This window comes from Balaenoptera ricei, chromosome 2, assembly GCF_028023285.1.
Source record: "Balaenoptera ricei isolate mBalRic1 chromosome 2, mBalRic1.hap2, whole genome shotgun sequence".
NCBI classification, from domain to species: Eukaryota; Metazoa; Chordata; class Mammalia; order Artiodactyla; family Balaenopteridae; genus Balaenoptera; species Balaenoptera ricei.
This window is the reverse complement of record NC_082640.1, coordinates 155,398,995-155,415,017: the sequence shown is the minus strand read 5'-3', so window position 1 is coordinate 155,415,017 and position 16,023 is coordinate 155,398,995. Positions and strand designations below refer to the sequence as shown.

Genomic DNA, 16,023 nt, shown 5'->3' with positions numbered 1-16,023 from the left:
ACAAAAAAAATGAGCATTCGAATTTGCTAACTTTTTCAAATGTTGATGATGTTAATGATGATAAGGTGGCTGTCAGTAGTATGCAGCTCTATAGATACTAAAAAACAATGTTTTAAACTCTTTCCCTTCAAGATAAAGTTGATAGTGTAATGAGTGACAAACAACTGCTTTTTGAAAGCTACTGTAAACGAATATTTTGAAAAATGATATTTAGAAGTCTTTCTATTTTGGTAGGGTTTTTTTTTTTGTGCCAAAAAACATAGAAGTATGTCACTTATAAAATGTTCATATTTGCATGCATAAAACCTTGGAAATAGTTCTCTACTGTGTTTAAGAATCTTCCAAATAAAAGAGATGCAGTGAATTTTAAATATATTTGCTAAAAATATAACATCTTCTGATTAATTTGCAAGTGTAACTGATTGATATCATAGAAGATAAAAATTAACTAGATTGGGCTTCCCTGGTGGCGCAGTGGTTGAGAATCTGCCTGCCAATGCAGGGGACACGGGTTCGAGCCCTGGTCTGGGAAGATCCCACATGCCACGGAGTGACTAGGCCTGTGAGCCACAAGCCTGCGCGTCTGGAGCCTGTGCTCCGCAACAAGAGAGGCCGCGATAGTGAGAGGCCCGCGCACCGCGATGAAGAGTGGCCCCCACTTGCCGCAACTAGAGAAAGCCCTCGCACAGAAACGAAGACCCAACACAGCCATAAATAAATAAATAACTAGATTAATTTCAGTAAAATTCAACGGGACTGAAAAATTAATTTCATGTTTGAGTAAGTCCAGCCAGCTATTTTCCGTTTGGATCCTTTATAGTTTTGTGAGTTTCATTTCCATTAAAACGAAGTAATAAACAGATCAAAGAGGCAAACTTCTGAAATCATAAGATCATAGTGTGTTAAACCACCATTTCAAAAATAAAGCAAAGTCAATCAGATTGCTCTGGCTTAAAAAAAAAAAGTTCATGGGAGCAAAAAGCGCTTTTCGGAGAGAAAATAAATAAAATTTATATTTTAAAATAGTGTGTTTATTTCAGCTTCATCTCATCCTTTAGTTTTTAAATTTTTAAACTTTTTTGTGATTTAAAAATGTACATAATATATTAGGACAGTATTACATTATATACATATAACATGGGTGCATGTTAAATGTTTAAAGGAGAGTTCGTGATAAAAAATTTATAGATCATTGTTCAAATACATGGTTTCTCAACTTGAGCACTATTGACATTTTAGGCTGGAAAATTCTTTCTGTGGGGGCTGTCCTGTGCATTGTAAGATATTTGGCAGCATCCCTGGCTTCAACCCACCAGATCCCAATAGCACCCTTCCCCCCACAGTTGTGACAATCAAAAAACTTCTCCAGACATGACAAATGTGCCCTTAGGGTAGAGTTACTAGATTTAGCAAAACAAAAAAGCAAAATAAAAACAACAGGACATATATTTTTCAACCCCTATTCTTTATTTATCTGAAATTCAAAAATTAACTGGCTTTGGGCTTCCCTGATGGCTCAGTGGTTAAAAAACTGTCTGCCAATGCAGGGGACATGGGTTGGAGCCCTGGTCCGGGAAGATCCCACATGCCGTGAAGCAACGAAGCCCATGTGCCACAGCTACTGAGCCTGCACTCTAGAGCCTGCGAGCCACAACTACTGAAGCCCGCGTGCCTAGAGCCCGTCCTCCGCAACAAGAGAATTCACCACAACGAGAAGCCCACGCACCGCAACTAGAGAAAGCCCGCGCGCAGCAACGAAGACCCAACGCAGCCAAAAAAAAAAAAAAAAGAAAAGAAAAAAAAAATTAACTGGCTTCTAGTGTTTTATCTGACAACCTTAGGGTGGGGCCTACCTTCCAAACTCTTCCACTGTGCCCTCTAGAACTTATCCACAGCCTGCAAAAGCCCTTGCATTGTCAAGCTTTCTCTTCAATTTCTTATCTTTGTTAAAATCTGACTCTCCCTTGAGGACATTATTTTCCTGTTGCCCCACCCAAATGGTGCTGTTTATACTCTCAGGTTCCACATACCTCTGGGATGAGAGGCGTACTGAAATTTGGAAGAAGCAAAAAATATAACTGGTGTTTCCAATGGAAAACTATGCATTCTTTAGAGCAGACCTTTCCACGTTATCTGATTCTAGCCTTTTATTGCCTTTGAGGTATTTTACAACTTATGTAAACTGTATTTAACCGATAACAAGGCAAAATAAATTCTGTCCAGTGGAAGTTCAACTGACTTTCCTGAAAAAATAGAAACTATCCCATTCTCCACCTTCTTAGTACTAAACATATAATCCTACTTTCACCAGTACCCAGCCTGTTTTCCTTCCCTCCTGTTTTAATGGAGGAGCTGTCTTTCCTCCTAATTAGGGCCAAATTCGTTTCCTGTGTTTTGGATTCCCCCAACCCTGCCTTCTCAGAACTCTTCCCTATATAGTCTGGTTTCATCTATGTATCTTTTTCAATTTTTTTTTTCCTCTGAATAGGATCCTTCTCAATGGTTTTAAACATTCTCTCTTTTTTTTTTTCTGTTAAAGAAAACAAAACAAAACCCTTCCCAGATCTTAGCTTCCCTTCTAGCTACTCCTCTAACTGCCTTCATTTCCTTTCCTTTCACTCACGTTCAGCCAATTCCCCTCTGGGGTCCTGAGTTATCAAACCCATGAAGGACCTCTGATTGAGATCACTTATGTCTCACTGATAAAATCTTAGTGTCAACAAATGCAACATTTTTCAGTCATCTTATTGACTTTCCAACAACAATTGAGACAATTTGACCACTCTCCCTTCTTGAAATGCTCTCTTTTCCAGCTTCCATGACAGTACTCTCACAGTTTTTTTCTTATCCTTCTGACCACTCCTTCTGACTCCTTGTAAGTATATCATCCTCTATCCATGCATTAACCACAAGCATCTCTCAAAGCTCGGTTCTAGGCCTTCTTTTCTTTTCTTTCCACTTAATACTTCTGAATATTCTTGTCCATGCCTAGGACTTTACCACCACCTCTTTATCAATGACCTCTGCCTTGACCATGCATCTGAACTCAGGTTACTTATCAATTCTTCTTGGAAGTCTCAGAGGCATCTCAAATTCAATGTATATATAACTGAACTCATGATTTTTTCCCTCAAAACTTAGACTTTTCCAGGAGTTTTATTTCAATGAACAGTTATACAAAAACCTAGGCCCTGATGTCTTGTCCCTCAACCCCTAATCTCTCCAATCCATCACCAAATTCTATCTTTTGATATTAGATCCATTTACTTCTAACTCTACTTTCATTAGATTTGTCTAAGCTACCATCTTCTCTCCCTGTGTACTACTGTAAATCTTCCTAATCATCTACTCTAATCCACTCTCAGCCCCCTCTGATCCTTTCTCCTCATAGTAGCGAAAACAATCTTATAAAATGCATATCTGATCATATAAGCCCCTGTTAAAAACCCTTCGGTGACTCTTAAAGACTAAAATCTTCAACATGGCCAGGCCCCTGCAGAATCTAGGCTGCATCCTCATCTGATATCATGTTCCATTCCAGCTGTGCTTCAGCCACAATGAGTGCCTTCTAGGTCTCCCTCCACCCCCTCTGCCCCCAGAGCCTTTGCATGTGCTGTGTTGCCTTTGCTTGGAACACGGCCACCCAACTGCCCACTTGGCCACATTCACACCTGCCTTTCCTTCAGATCATAGCTCCCCTTAATGTCTCTAATAGGATTCTCCCATTTTAATCTCTCACCATCATCATCATAATAGCTAATACTCAGACATGTTTACTACACATCAGTCACTGATCTAAGGGTTCTACCAATAAGAATTTGTTATATATGGAAACTGAGTTACCACACACTTTTATGTACCATAACTGTAATTGTCCTCATGTGTAACATAGAATAATAATACTTTCTTCATAGGGTGGTTGAGAACATAAAATGAGTTAATATCTGTAAAGGACTTGGAACAGTGCCAGCCACATAATAAATGCTCAATAAATGTAAATGTTAGCAATTGTTAGTATTGTAATCTTACATTTACTGCATTATTATTTGATTAAAGTCTGTCTCTGTCTCATAAGTACTATGAACATTGGTCAGGGTCTTCTTTTTTACCCACTATTATATTCCTTGTGTCTTCCTAGGGCATTGGTACATTGTAAATGCTCGAAAACATTTCTGGAGTTAATGAATAATAATTTGTGTCCAACCACACAGGATTGTTACAAAGCTAAAAAAAGTATGTGAAGTACTTTTTAAAACTACACAGGCATATAGAAATATTAAACATTTAAATGGTAAACTGTGATGCTAACTGTAACCGTAACAGGAATCTTAGAAAAGGAAAACTAATGTGGCCTAAAATTGTCAGAAAAGAGGCTCGTGGAAGAAGAGGACCTCAAAGCATATATAGGATTTGAATGGATGAAGTGGACCTCAAAATATGTATAGGATTTGGTAGAGTAGTGTGAGCATATAGGTATGTAGGGAAGAATGGGCTACCAGCCTACTTGGTGGATGTGTGATGAGGAGTAACAGGAAATATGATTATAGATATGGTGGAGACAAATCATGGAGGGACTTGATAGGCAGATAAAGGAGTCTGGACCTGATATGACAGAGAAGAGAGTCTTGAGCAGGGACATTTCAGGAAGATTCGTTCACCTAACAACTAGTGACCAGGACCTCTTCTTTTTTTTTTTTTTTTCTTTTTTCTTTTTTAATGAAGAAGCCTCAGAAACTAGGGGCTGAGGGAGGTTGTTTTTATTTATTTATTTATTTATTTATTTATTTTTGGCTGTGTTGGGTCTTCGCTTCTGTGCGAGGGCTTTCTCCAGTTGCCGCGAGTGGGGGCCACTCTTCATCGCGGTGCGCGGGCCTCTCACCGTCGCGGCCTCTCCCGTTGCGGAGCACAGGCTCCAGACGCGCAGGCTCAGTAGTCGTGGCTCACGGGCCTAGCCGCTCCGTGGCATGTGGGATCTTCCCGGACCGGGGCACGAACCCATGTTCCCTGCATTGGCAGGCGGATTCCTAACCACTGCGCCACCAGGGAAGCCCCAGGACCTCTTCTTGATGCTATAGATTCAATGGTAATCAAAACAAACCATGAGGGACTTCCCTGGTGATCAGTTCATTTTCCAGGAGCCTGTCCTCGATTACCACTGAACCCACAACGACAATTTATATTTGACATCTTTATCAAAGAATCTTCTTGCTTCTCCTTCGGTATATTTTACTTTGGGGAAGGGGCATTGCCCAATTTTATTTTCTAAATGGTGTTTAGCAGACTGAAGATGCTCAATAAACATTATATATCCACGGAACCATCTCTAGAAAAGAAATCTTGGCTATGTGACTACATACCCAGTGCAATAAACAATAACTGTTTTAACCCACTCACCAGGGGTAATTCATGTGGAAACCTAAAATTAAAAATAAGTGAAAACAGCTGGCTCATGATGATTTTGTCAAGAAAACTTCAAATATACAAAACCCAGATGGTTGGCATAGAACAGCACAGAAGATACCACTGAGTAAATATCAAATGAATAATCCCAGCCATTGAGAATTTCTGTTCACTTTCACTCCATAAAGGTTATTTCAAACTGGATTTCTTTATTCATCATGAAGAATTATGCATGGAAACTGACAAAGGATTAATCTCCAATATTTACAAGCAGCTCATGCAGCTCAATATCAAAAAAACAAACAACCCAATCCAAAAATGGGCAGAAGACCTAAATAGACATTTCTCCAAAGAAGATATACAGATTGCTAACAAACACATGAAAGAATGCTCAACATCACTAATCATTAGAGAAATGCAAATCAAAACTACAATGAGGTATCACCTCACACCGGTCAGAATGGCCATCGTCAAAAAATCTACAAACAATAAATGCTGGAGAGGGTGTGGAGAAAACGGAACCCTCTTGCCCTGTTGGTGGGAATGTAAATTGATACAGCCACTATGGAGAACAGTATGGAGGTTCCTTAAAAAACTAAAAATAGAACTACCATATGACCCAGCAATCCCACTACTGGGCATATACCCTGAGAAAACCATAATTCAAAAAGAGTCATGTACCACAATGTTCACTGCAGCTCTATTTACAATAGCCAGGACATGGAAGCAACCTAAGTGTCCATCGACAGATGAATGGATACAGAAGATGTGGCATATATATACAATGGAATATTACTCAGCCATAAAAAGAAACGAAATTGAGTTATTTGTAGTGAGGTGGATGGACCTAGAGTCTGTCATACAGAGTGAAGTAAGTCAGAAAGAGAAAAACAAATACCATATGTTAACACATATATATGGAATCTTAAAAAAAAAAAATGGTTATGAAGAACCTAGGGACAGGACAGGAATAAAGATACAGACGCAGAGAATGAACTTGAGGACACGGGGAGGGGGAAGGGTAAGCTGGGACGAAGTGAGAGAGTGGCATGGACTTATATACACTACCAAATGTAAAATAGATAGCTAGTGGGAAGCAGCTGCCTAGCACAGGGAGATCAGCTCGGTGCTTTGTGTCCACCTAGAGGGGTGGGATAGGGAGGGTGGGAGGGAGATGCAAGAGGGAGGAGATATGGGGATATATGTATATGTATAGCTGATTCACTATGTTATAAAGCAGAAACTAACACACCATTGTAAAGCAATTATACTCCAATAAAGATGTTAAAAAAATTTTTTTAAAAAGAATTATGCATGGAAAACTTGAACGAAATGTCTGGAAAGTAAGCTGGATTGTGATTTGAAAATTCTAGTAACAAATGATACTCTGACTTTAATTACTGAATTCAATTACGTCACAGACTGGAAACTCACTTCAAGACCTGTGAAAAATGCCCCTTTTAAAAAATGTATTAGAGGGAATTCCCTCGCGGCCCAGTGGTTACAGGGGGCACAGGTTCCATCCCCGGTCAGGGAACTAAAATCCCGCAAGCCGCACGGTGTGGACAAAAAAAAAAAAAAAAGGTATTAGAAATTAATAACAGAAGGAATTTTAGGAAGTTCACAATATGTGGAAATTAAACAATATATTCTTAACTAATGGGAGAAATCACAAGGGAAATCAGAAAACACCTTGAGATGAATGAAAACACACAACATACAAAAACTTATAGGATGCAGCTAACACAGTGCTTAGAAAGAAATTAATAGCTGTGAATATCTATATTAAAGAGAAAGATCTCAAATCAGCAACATAACCTTCCAATTTAAGAAATTAGAAAAAGAAGACTAAACCCAAAGCAAGCAGAGGGAAGGAAATAATAAAGACTAGAGCAGAAATAAATAAAATAGAGAAGCAAAAAACAATAGAGAGAATAAACAAAAACCAAAAGTTTGTTCTTTGAAAATATCAACAAAATTGACAAGACAGCTGGACTGACCAAGAAAAAAAGAGAAGACTCAAATTACTAGAATCAGGAATGAAAGAGGTGCTATTACAACTTTACAGAAATAAAAAGAATTCTAAGGGAATACTATTAACATGCCAACAAATTAGATAAGCAATATGAATTCCCAGAAACACCCAAACTACCAAAACTGAATCAAGAAGAAATAGAAAATCTGAATAGAACTATAACAGGAGATCGAATCAGTAATCAAAACCTTCCCACAAAGAAAAGCCCAGGCCAGGCGACTTCCCTAGTGAATCCTACCAAATGTTTAAAGAAGAATTAGCACTAATCCTTCACAAACTTTTCCAAAAAATAGCCGATGGACTTCCATCTCATTTTATAAGGCCAGTATTACCCTGATACCAAAACCAAAGACATCACAAGAAAACTGAAAACAAACATTTCTATGGATATAGTCACAAAAATCCTCAACAAAATACTAGCAAAGTGAATCCAGCAACATATAAAAACGATTAAACACCATAACCAAGTAGAATTTATCTCAGGAATGTAAGATTGGTTTAACATATGAAAATCATATTAATAAAGGACAAAAACCATATGGTCATCTCAGCATACAAAGAAAAAGCATTTGACAAAATCCAACATCCTTTCATGATAAAAACATTCTACGACTAGGAATAAAAAGGAAGTTCTGCAACCTGATAACAGAATCACGTAAAATCCACAGCTAACATAATATTTAATGGTGACTAATATTAGGAACAAGACAAGATGTCTGCTCTTACTACTTCTATTCAACATTGTATTAGAGGTTCTAGCCAAGGCAATTAGATAAAAAAAAAGAAACGGAACGTGGATTGAAAAGGAAGATGTAAAAGGATTTCTAATAGCCCGTGACATGATTTTGTACATAAAAATTTTAAGAAACCTACCTACCAGTTAGAGCTAATAAATGAGTTAAGTAAATTTGCAGGATACAAGGTCAATATACAAAAATCTATTGTGTATCTATACACTAGCAATTTTTTAAAATTTATTTATTTATTTTTGGCTGCATTGGGTCTTTGTTGCTGCGCATGGGCTTTCTCTAGTTGCGGCGAGTGGGGGCTACTCTTTGTTGTGGTGCATAGGCTTCTCATTGCGGTGGCTTCTCTTGTTGCGGAGCATGGGCTCTAGGCACTCGGGCTTCAGTAGTTGTGGTATGCAGGCTCTGTATTGTGGCGCACGGGCTTAGTTGTTCCGCGGCGTGTGGGATCTTCCCGGACCAGGGCTCTAACCCGTGTTCCTTGCATTGACAAGCAGATTCTTAACCACTGCGCCACCAGGGAAGCCCATACACTAGCAATTCAATGAAGGAAAGAACAGTCTTTTTAAAAAATGGTGTTGGGATGATTAGATGTCCACATGGAAAGGAATAAAGTTGGACCCTTAGCTCACACTATATACAAAAATTAACTCAAAATGGATCATAGACCTAAATGTAAGGGTTAAGACTATAAAGCTCTTAGAAGTAGTATAGGAGTAAATCTTTGTAACTTTGGGTTAGGTGGGTTTCTCAGATATGGCACCAAAAGTACAAGTAACAAAAGAAAAATACGTAATTAGACCTTATCAAAATTTTTAAACTTTTGTGATTCAAAGGATACAATCAAGAAAATGAAAAGACAACTCACAATATGAGAAAACATATGTAAAAATTATAATGTGATAAGGGACTTGTGTCTAAAGTATGTAAAGAACTCTTACAACTCAGCAATAAAAGGACAAATAATTTTTAAATGGGCAAAGGATCTGAATAGACATTTCTCCAAAGAAGATATACAACTGGCCAATAAGCACATGAAAGTATGCTCAACATCAAAGGCCATCACAGAATTGCAAATCAAAACCATAATGGGAAACCATTTCACCCACTTGTATGGCTATAATTAAAAAAAAAAGATAGACATTAACAGGCATTGGGAAGGATATGAAAAAACTGGAACCATGTTACGTTGCTGGTGGAAACGTAAAATGGTCAGTTGCTTTGGAAAACAGTTTGAGTTCCTCACGAAGTTAAACACAGAGTTACCATATAACCCAGCAATTCCACACTAGGTATATATACCCAAGAGAAATGAAAACACGTCCACACAAAAATTTGTACACAAATGTTAATAGCAGCATTATTCATAATGGCGAAAAAGTGGAACCAGCCCAAATGCCTATCAGCTGAAGAACTGAGAAACAAAATGTGGTATTGTCCATACAACTGAATATAATTTGGTCTAAGAAACAAATAGAGTACTGACACATGCTACAACAAATATAAACCTTGAAAACACTGTTAAATGAATGAGGCCAGACACAAAGACCACATATTATATGATTCCACCCATATGAAATGTCCAGAATAGGCAAACCCAGAGACAGTAAATAGATGAGTGGTTGCCAGGAGCTAAGAGGGAGGAGTGGGGAGTGACTGCTAATGTGAATGGGGTTTCTCTTTGGGGTAATGAAAATGTTCTGAAATTAGATAGTGGTAATGGTTGCACCACTTTGTGAATATACTAAAAGCCACTGAATTGTGAACTTTAAAAAAGTGAATTTTATGGTATATCAATTATATCTAATACAATTATTATCATTTTTAAAAATTTATTTATTTTAGGCTGCATTGGGTCTTCGTTGCTGCATGCAGGCTTTCTCTAGTTGCAGCAAGTGGGGGCTACTCTTCGTTGCGGTGCGCGGGCTTCTCATTGCAGTGGCTTTTCTTGTTGTGGAGCACCGGTTCCAGGTGCGCGGGCTTCAGTAGTTGCAACATGCAGGCTCAGTACTTGTGGCTCGCGGGTTCTAGAGCGCAGGCTCAGTACTTGTGGGGCACAGGCTTATTGCTCCACGGCATGTGGGATCTTCCTGGACCAGGGCTCGAACCCGTGTGCCCTGCATTGGCAGGCGGATTCTTAACCACTGTGCCACCAGGGAAGCCCTTAAATTATTATTTAAAAAGAATGGATGTATGTCCTATAGATCTTGTCGGAGGAATTTGCATTTAAATAGATATTTCTTTTTTTCCCAAAATTAAAATTGACTGTTGTCTGTTTGAAATGACCAATAAACAACTTATCCTTTAAAATTTAAATGACATTACAGTTAAATTATACATATATTTGACGCATTGATCGTTGTCTAAATTAATATCTCTTATCTATGAGTAGCAGTTTATTTTATTTTAAAGTTGAAAATATTCTGAAGTGAATAATTTCTGATATGCTAGTATCCATACATAGCCCTTAATATGCTAAAATTTAGTAAATGTGTGAGAAAGGGCTTAGCATTTTCTTAGGTTTTTTTTTTAAACAAACAATTTCTAATGTTTGAACATTTCCTTAGCATCTAGTGCTTTTAAAGATTCTTTACTTTTTCTTTAGGGATATCATGGCCAAGCAAAATAGAAGTCAAAGAGTAAATGAATTTCTGGCAATTCTATGTTTAATCAGTATTCAACTCATGGTGGAGCAATTAATTAAGACTTCCCATGTTCAGTAATTTCCATATCTTGGTTTTTCCAGAATGAATTTTCAAAACAGTGTTTCCAGGCTTTCTGAATGTGAATGTTAATATACAGAAGTTTCTTGGCCTAGGTAAGAAACATATGAATTTTTTACTTTTTCTCCCTCTTTCTCCACATAGTCTATGTACTGGAGAGATTACTCAGGAGTCCAATTTCATTTGCTTTTTTTTTTTTTAAAGTATTTTTTTTAAACGTTTCTTTAATTAATTAATTAATTTATATTTATCTTTGGCTGTGTTGGGTCTTCGATTCTGTGCGAGGGCTTTCTCCAGCTGCGGTGAGCAGGGGCCACTCTTCATCGCGGTGCGCGGGCCTCTCTCTGTCGCGGCCTCTCTTGTTGCGGAGCACAGGCTCCAGACGCGCAGGCTCAGTAGTTGTGGCTCACGGGCCCAGTTGCTCCGCGGCATGTGGGATCTTCCCAGACCAGGGCTCGAACCCGTGTCCCTTGCATTGGCAGGCAGATTCCCAACCACTGCGCCACCAGGGAAGCCCTCATTTGCTATTTTTAAGCTAAGTACACTGGCGTTTCTTTCTTTCTTTTTTTTTTTTTTACAATAAATGCCTATATCAAAAAGGCCAAGCTCATATGGTCATTGAAGTTAATTAAATGTTTGTGTTATATAGTTATGTACAACATTATTAGTTTGCAATAAATGACACAAGGGACTATGTCAAATTCATAATAAAAGGAAACAGCTATGGTGGGGCTTGATCTTCTGAAGCTGGGTTATATTATAGTTAGGGTTGCCAGATTTAGCAAACAAATATACATGATGCCCAATTAAATTTGAATTTCAGATAAACAATGAATAATAATTTCAGTATATCTCAAATACTACGTGGGACATACTTATGCTAAAAAATTATTCATTGTTTATCTGAAATTCATACAGAACTGGGCATCCTGCATTTTATCTGGCAACTCTAATTACATGAATAAGAGAGATTTTCTGCACTCTCCTTACAAAAAGCTGCCCAGACTAGCAGTAGGATATAAACAGACTGAGAGGTCCCTACATTGCTGTCCTGGCTGGTCACTGAACAGTTAAGGAAGTTTCCAGCAAGGTCCTAGAATTGGGCTGGCTTGTGATCGGATCCTGGTCTATTTTTAGGCTGAGATAAATGGGACAGTTATTCCAGGGATTGGGGAAAAGCGAGTCATATTTAAAATTGTGGAGAAGAAGTATGTGCTTGAGAGGGGAGAGGAGGGTGTCATATATTGCCGCAGTAAAGGCCACTTCAACCACATCATTACTGTGCACATCCACCCCACCCCAGGCAAAATAAAGTAGGTATAAATGATGTCCTATTAATTGGAAGGAGCCAGAGGGCTCCCTGTTTTTGAATGTGTGGATTGAGTAGGTCAAGCAAAGGAACAGTGAGATGGGAAACTGGCTTTGAAATCATCTCCACTGGAATGAAGCGCAGATACCTCAAACCCAATGCATCTGACACTGATGCATTACCTTCCCCTCCTAATTCTTCCCCTTTCCCTGACTTCATTCATGTATTCAACAAATATTTGAGTGGCTACTCAGTTCCAGCATGTGCTAGCTCTGGCCATATACCCATGAGCAGAATAGGCATGGTCCCTGCTCTCAGAGAACTTATAGGGGGAACATGCTGATATAATCACAAAAATACATGCTTAATTACACATTAAGACATTGCTATGAAGAAAAGATGTTGGTTATAATCAAGCTGGTATACCACTACTGATCTTTATGGTGCTATTATGATGAAGAAACACTATGAAGCATCCTGAGAATTAAACTTTTTAAAAGAAAGTATTACACATTTTCCTGTTTAGGGAAATAATATTCCAAGGCACTTAACACCCTGACTCCTCACTGGGGTCACCGCGGAGGCTCCCAGACGACTGTAGTGCAGCTACTTCTGGCCTGGAACGCAGCTGCTGGTTAACAGCTGTACAGCCTAAGAGCTCCACACTCAAGGCCGTGAAGAGGGGCTCACCGCACCCAATTAAATAACATATATTTCTATTTTCGAATAATGCATCTTGTGTCTTGCAGACGTACCTGGAACTAATGAACAGAAGTACTTTCTGCTTACCTGAGCTTTCTCAACTCGGTTTTGGCAATTTTCTTTTCAGTTAAAAATTCCTCCCCCCCGCCCCCCCGCTTTTTTCCCCATATACCACTTCATTATCTAACCGATGGAACCCAGTTTAGCCTTTTTCACTGAATGGCTGGAAGAAGGGAAGATTAGGAAACTGGATGGGGCGGGGGTAGTGTCAAAACTTTCTTTGGGGGGCCCCCAGCAACCTTACCCCGAGTGTCCAGTCCTAACTCCTGGTTCCTTTCCCTTGGACAGGGCTCGGGCGGGCCAAGGATGAGGCGAACTGAGGGAGAACAACCGGAGCCTCTGCCCGCAGTCCTCCCTCCACCTCTTTGCCACCTCGGGCTGCATTTTCCGGACCGGAAAATAAAGAGCCGGGAGCACACTCGCCGCGGCGATGGACAGCCGGCCTCCGTTGGAGGAAGGCGAGTCCGCAGCCCCGCGGCCACTTTGATCGTTGCGCGCCTCCAACTTCACAGAGTGCACCGCTCAGGGGGTGCAGCCCGGCCTCCGCCCAGAGCGACCCCGCTCCTCGCGCGGGGAGGAGCTGCGGCGGGAAAGCCGAGCCGCCGCCCGCGGTCTAGAGGCCAGCCGCCCGAGTTCTTCCGGCCCTCAACCCGTGGCGGGGGAGGGGCCGCCGCCACCCGCGATCCCTGGCCCCCGCCGCCGCCGGCGGAAGGGCCGCGCGCTTCGCGGAAGCGCGGCCGCAGCTGAGGATCAGCTGCTGGAGGAGGCGGAGAAGGAGAGGGAGGAGCCTAGGGGAGGGGGAAGGGGAGGGAGGGGACCGTCAGGAAGCCGCGAACGCCACCGAGTGTCTGCACACCTCGCTCCGTCTGCTATGGCTGGTTAAAGAACCATCCGGATCGCAGCGCGGGGGGAGGGTCGGGTGGGGGGAGAGCGCCGGCCGCGCGTGAGGCCGAGGGAGGGGCGGCGGCGCGAGCGGCGGCGGCGGCGGTTCCAGCATGAAGAGGAGAGCTGGCCTGGGGGGCAGCATGAGGTCAGTGGTGGGCTTCTTGTCCCAGCGGGGCTTGCATGGGGACCCCCTGCTCACTCAGGACTTTCAGAGGAGACGCCTGCGAGGCTGCAGAAACCTCTACAAGAAGGACCTCCTGGGCCACTTCGGCTGTGTCAATGCCATTGAATTCTCCAACAATGGAGGCCAGTGGCTGGTCTCAGGTAAATCAACCCCCTTCCCCTCCCCGCGCCTCCCGGCCCCCTTCCAACCTCCCCTTTCCGCTTTCCCTCGCCACCCTCCTCCTGCCCTCCGTCCCCACCCCCTCCCTCCTCAACCCCCCCTTCGGCGGTGGGAAGGTGGGTGTCAAATTAAAACCCTGGCGGGGGAGGGAGGGAGAGAGGGGAAGGAGAGGATGTCTTCTATAAAAAAGACCTAAAATGGTTGACAGGTCCTTAATTCGCTTTATCCCAAGTGTAAAGTGATCTCTCCTCATGACTGCGGTGGAAGTGTGGGTCGGGGAGAGGGGCGAGGTTACCGCTTGACAAAGTTTGATGGGAAACTCTTCCTCCGCGTACTTTAAAAGGTGCTGGGGGCATTTGAGCGATTTGGTGGGGGAGGAGGCCGAGGCACGCCGGATGCCGGGGGCGGCGTGGGGGAGCTCGAGCCCCTGTCTCCGGCGTCCCGGGAAGGGGCCTTGGGGCCGGGGGCCGGGCGGTGACAGGGTCGGCCGCCGGAGGGGTCGGGGCTGCGACTCCGGGTGAACGGAGGGGAGGTGATGAGCGGGTTCCCTTGGGCCGCCCCCTCGTCGCCCTCAGGGGCCCAGCGCCATCTCCTCGGGTCCTGGGGTGGCCTCTTCCGTGTCTTGTTTTTCTTATGGATTTGGGAGTGCCGAGGGCTCTGGAGGCCAAGGGGCACCGGCCTGAACTTGAATGCGCAACTTGCGAGGCAGGGGGTGGGGGGGGTGGACGACCCCGGGAGACTTGTTGGCTGGAGCCCCGAGCCCGCACCCCCTTTCCCCGCGCCTGCCGTTGCAGGTGGTCTCCGCGCCTCCTCCTCCCGCCCAGCTGGGCTTGGTTGCCCCCCGGCTCCCCCTGCGGTGTTGGGTAAGTGGCGAAATCGAGGCCGGCGCTCCGGCCGGGCGGTGTAGGCCTCGCTCTCCCGGGGCTCCTAGCGACAGGCAGCTGAATCGATAGCCTATTGCTCCCGGGGAGGCCGGGGCCGGGTGGGTGGCGGCGATAGCTGCTTCGGGGGAGGTGCGCCTGCCGCCCGTGGGGGCGCTCGCCGCCGCCGCCCTCATCACGGGGGTCGCGGGCCCACGGCTGGCGAGTGGGGATGGGTTACGCTGGGGGCGGCTCCCCGAAACCCGGCTCAGGGGTGGAGGGCGAAGACGGCTGATCTGGCGTTCCCGCTCGCCTTCTGCCCTCCCTACCCCGTCCCTTTTCCTATATCGAGAGGGAGGAAGGGGGAGCCCAGCGCTGGACGTGGCGCTTCGCTTCACCCAGGCCGGTCCCCGAATGGTTTTCTAATTTACGTCAGTGGGCAGCTCGCCAGAAACTTCTGGGATCATGGCAAAGCATCCGTCTTCTTCGCGAGTAACATTCGGAAGTGACACGGGGCGTGCAGTCCAATTTGGGGGTAACAGATAAGACTTGTGATCATTTCATGATAAACCTTCTGGGGTTTCTCCAGGACTGACTTGACTTTTCCACTTCAGATCGTTTTCTCTTTGACTAGGTAGATTTTGGCCCTAGATCATCTCCTGAAGAAATCTGATATTCCACTTCGAGGCATACCCCAAACAAAAGCTTCCTTCCCCCACAGGGCCAAAAATTCCAGGGGCAAAGATGGGGGAAGAGCTCTTTACAGAGCTCCCAGTTTTTCCCCCTGCTGCTACTTCTGTATTCATCATACTCCTGTCTCCTTCCCAGACTGATGTATTCCAACAGACATGTTCCCAGACACAAGTAAATGCACCCTACAGGGTGAGGGAATTTGGGGGGTGCTATTACAGACTGAGCTAATCGTGTTGATTAAATCATAAATGCGGTCATACATTGCTC

General features: G+C 43.1%; 2 protein-coding genes across 4 annotated transcripts in view; one reads left to right on the top strand and one right to left on the bottom strand.

The window, feature by feature from the left end:
• EXD2 (exonuclease 3'-5' domain containing 2) overlaps positions 1 to 13,687 on the bottom strand; it is a 96,051-nt gene extending 82,364 nt beyond the window's left edge. The window contains exon 1 of the mRNA XM_059914503.1: positions 13,220 to 13,687. The gene's annotated coding sequence lies outside the window, so the exon portion shown is untranslated. The remainder of the gene's footprint in view (positions 1 to 13,219) is intronic.
• A 224-nt stretch (positions 13,688 to 13,911) lies between these two features.
• The window catches only part of DCAF5 (DDB1 and CUL4 associated factor 5), a 105,237-nt gene continuing 103,125 nt past the window's right edge, over positions 13,912 to 16,023 (top strand). The window contains exon 1 of one of the 3 annotated variants that reach the window (XM_059914499.1): positions 13,912 to 14,184. In XM_059914499.1, coding sequence (XP_059770482.1) covers positions 13,971 to 14,184 — 214 coding nt within the window. In that variant the 5' untranslated portion in view covers positions 13,912 to 13,970. Of the gene's footprint in view, positions 14,185 to 14,367; positions 14,547 to 16,023 lie in introns of those variants that run through there. The other 2 variants (XM_059914501.1, XM_059914500.1) reach the window with 2 other exon arrangements.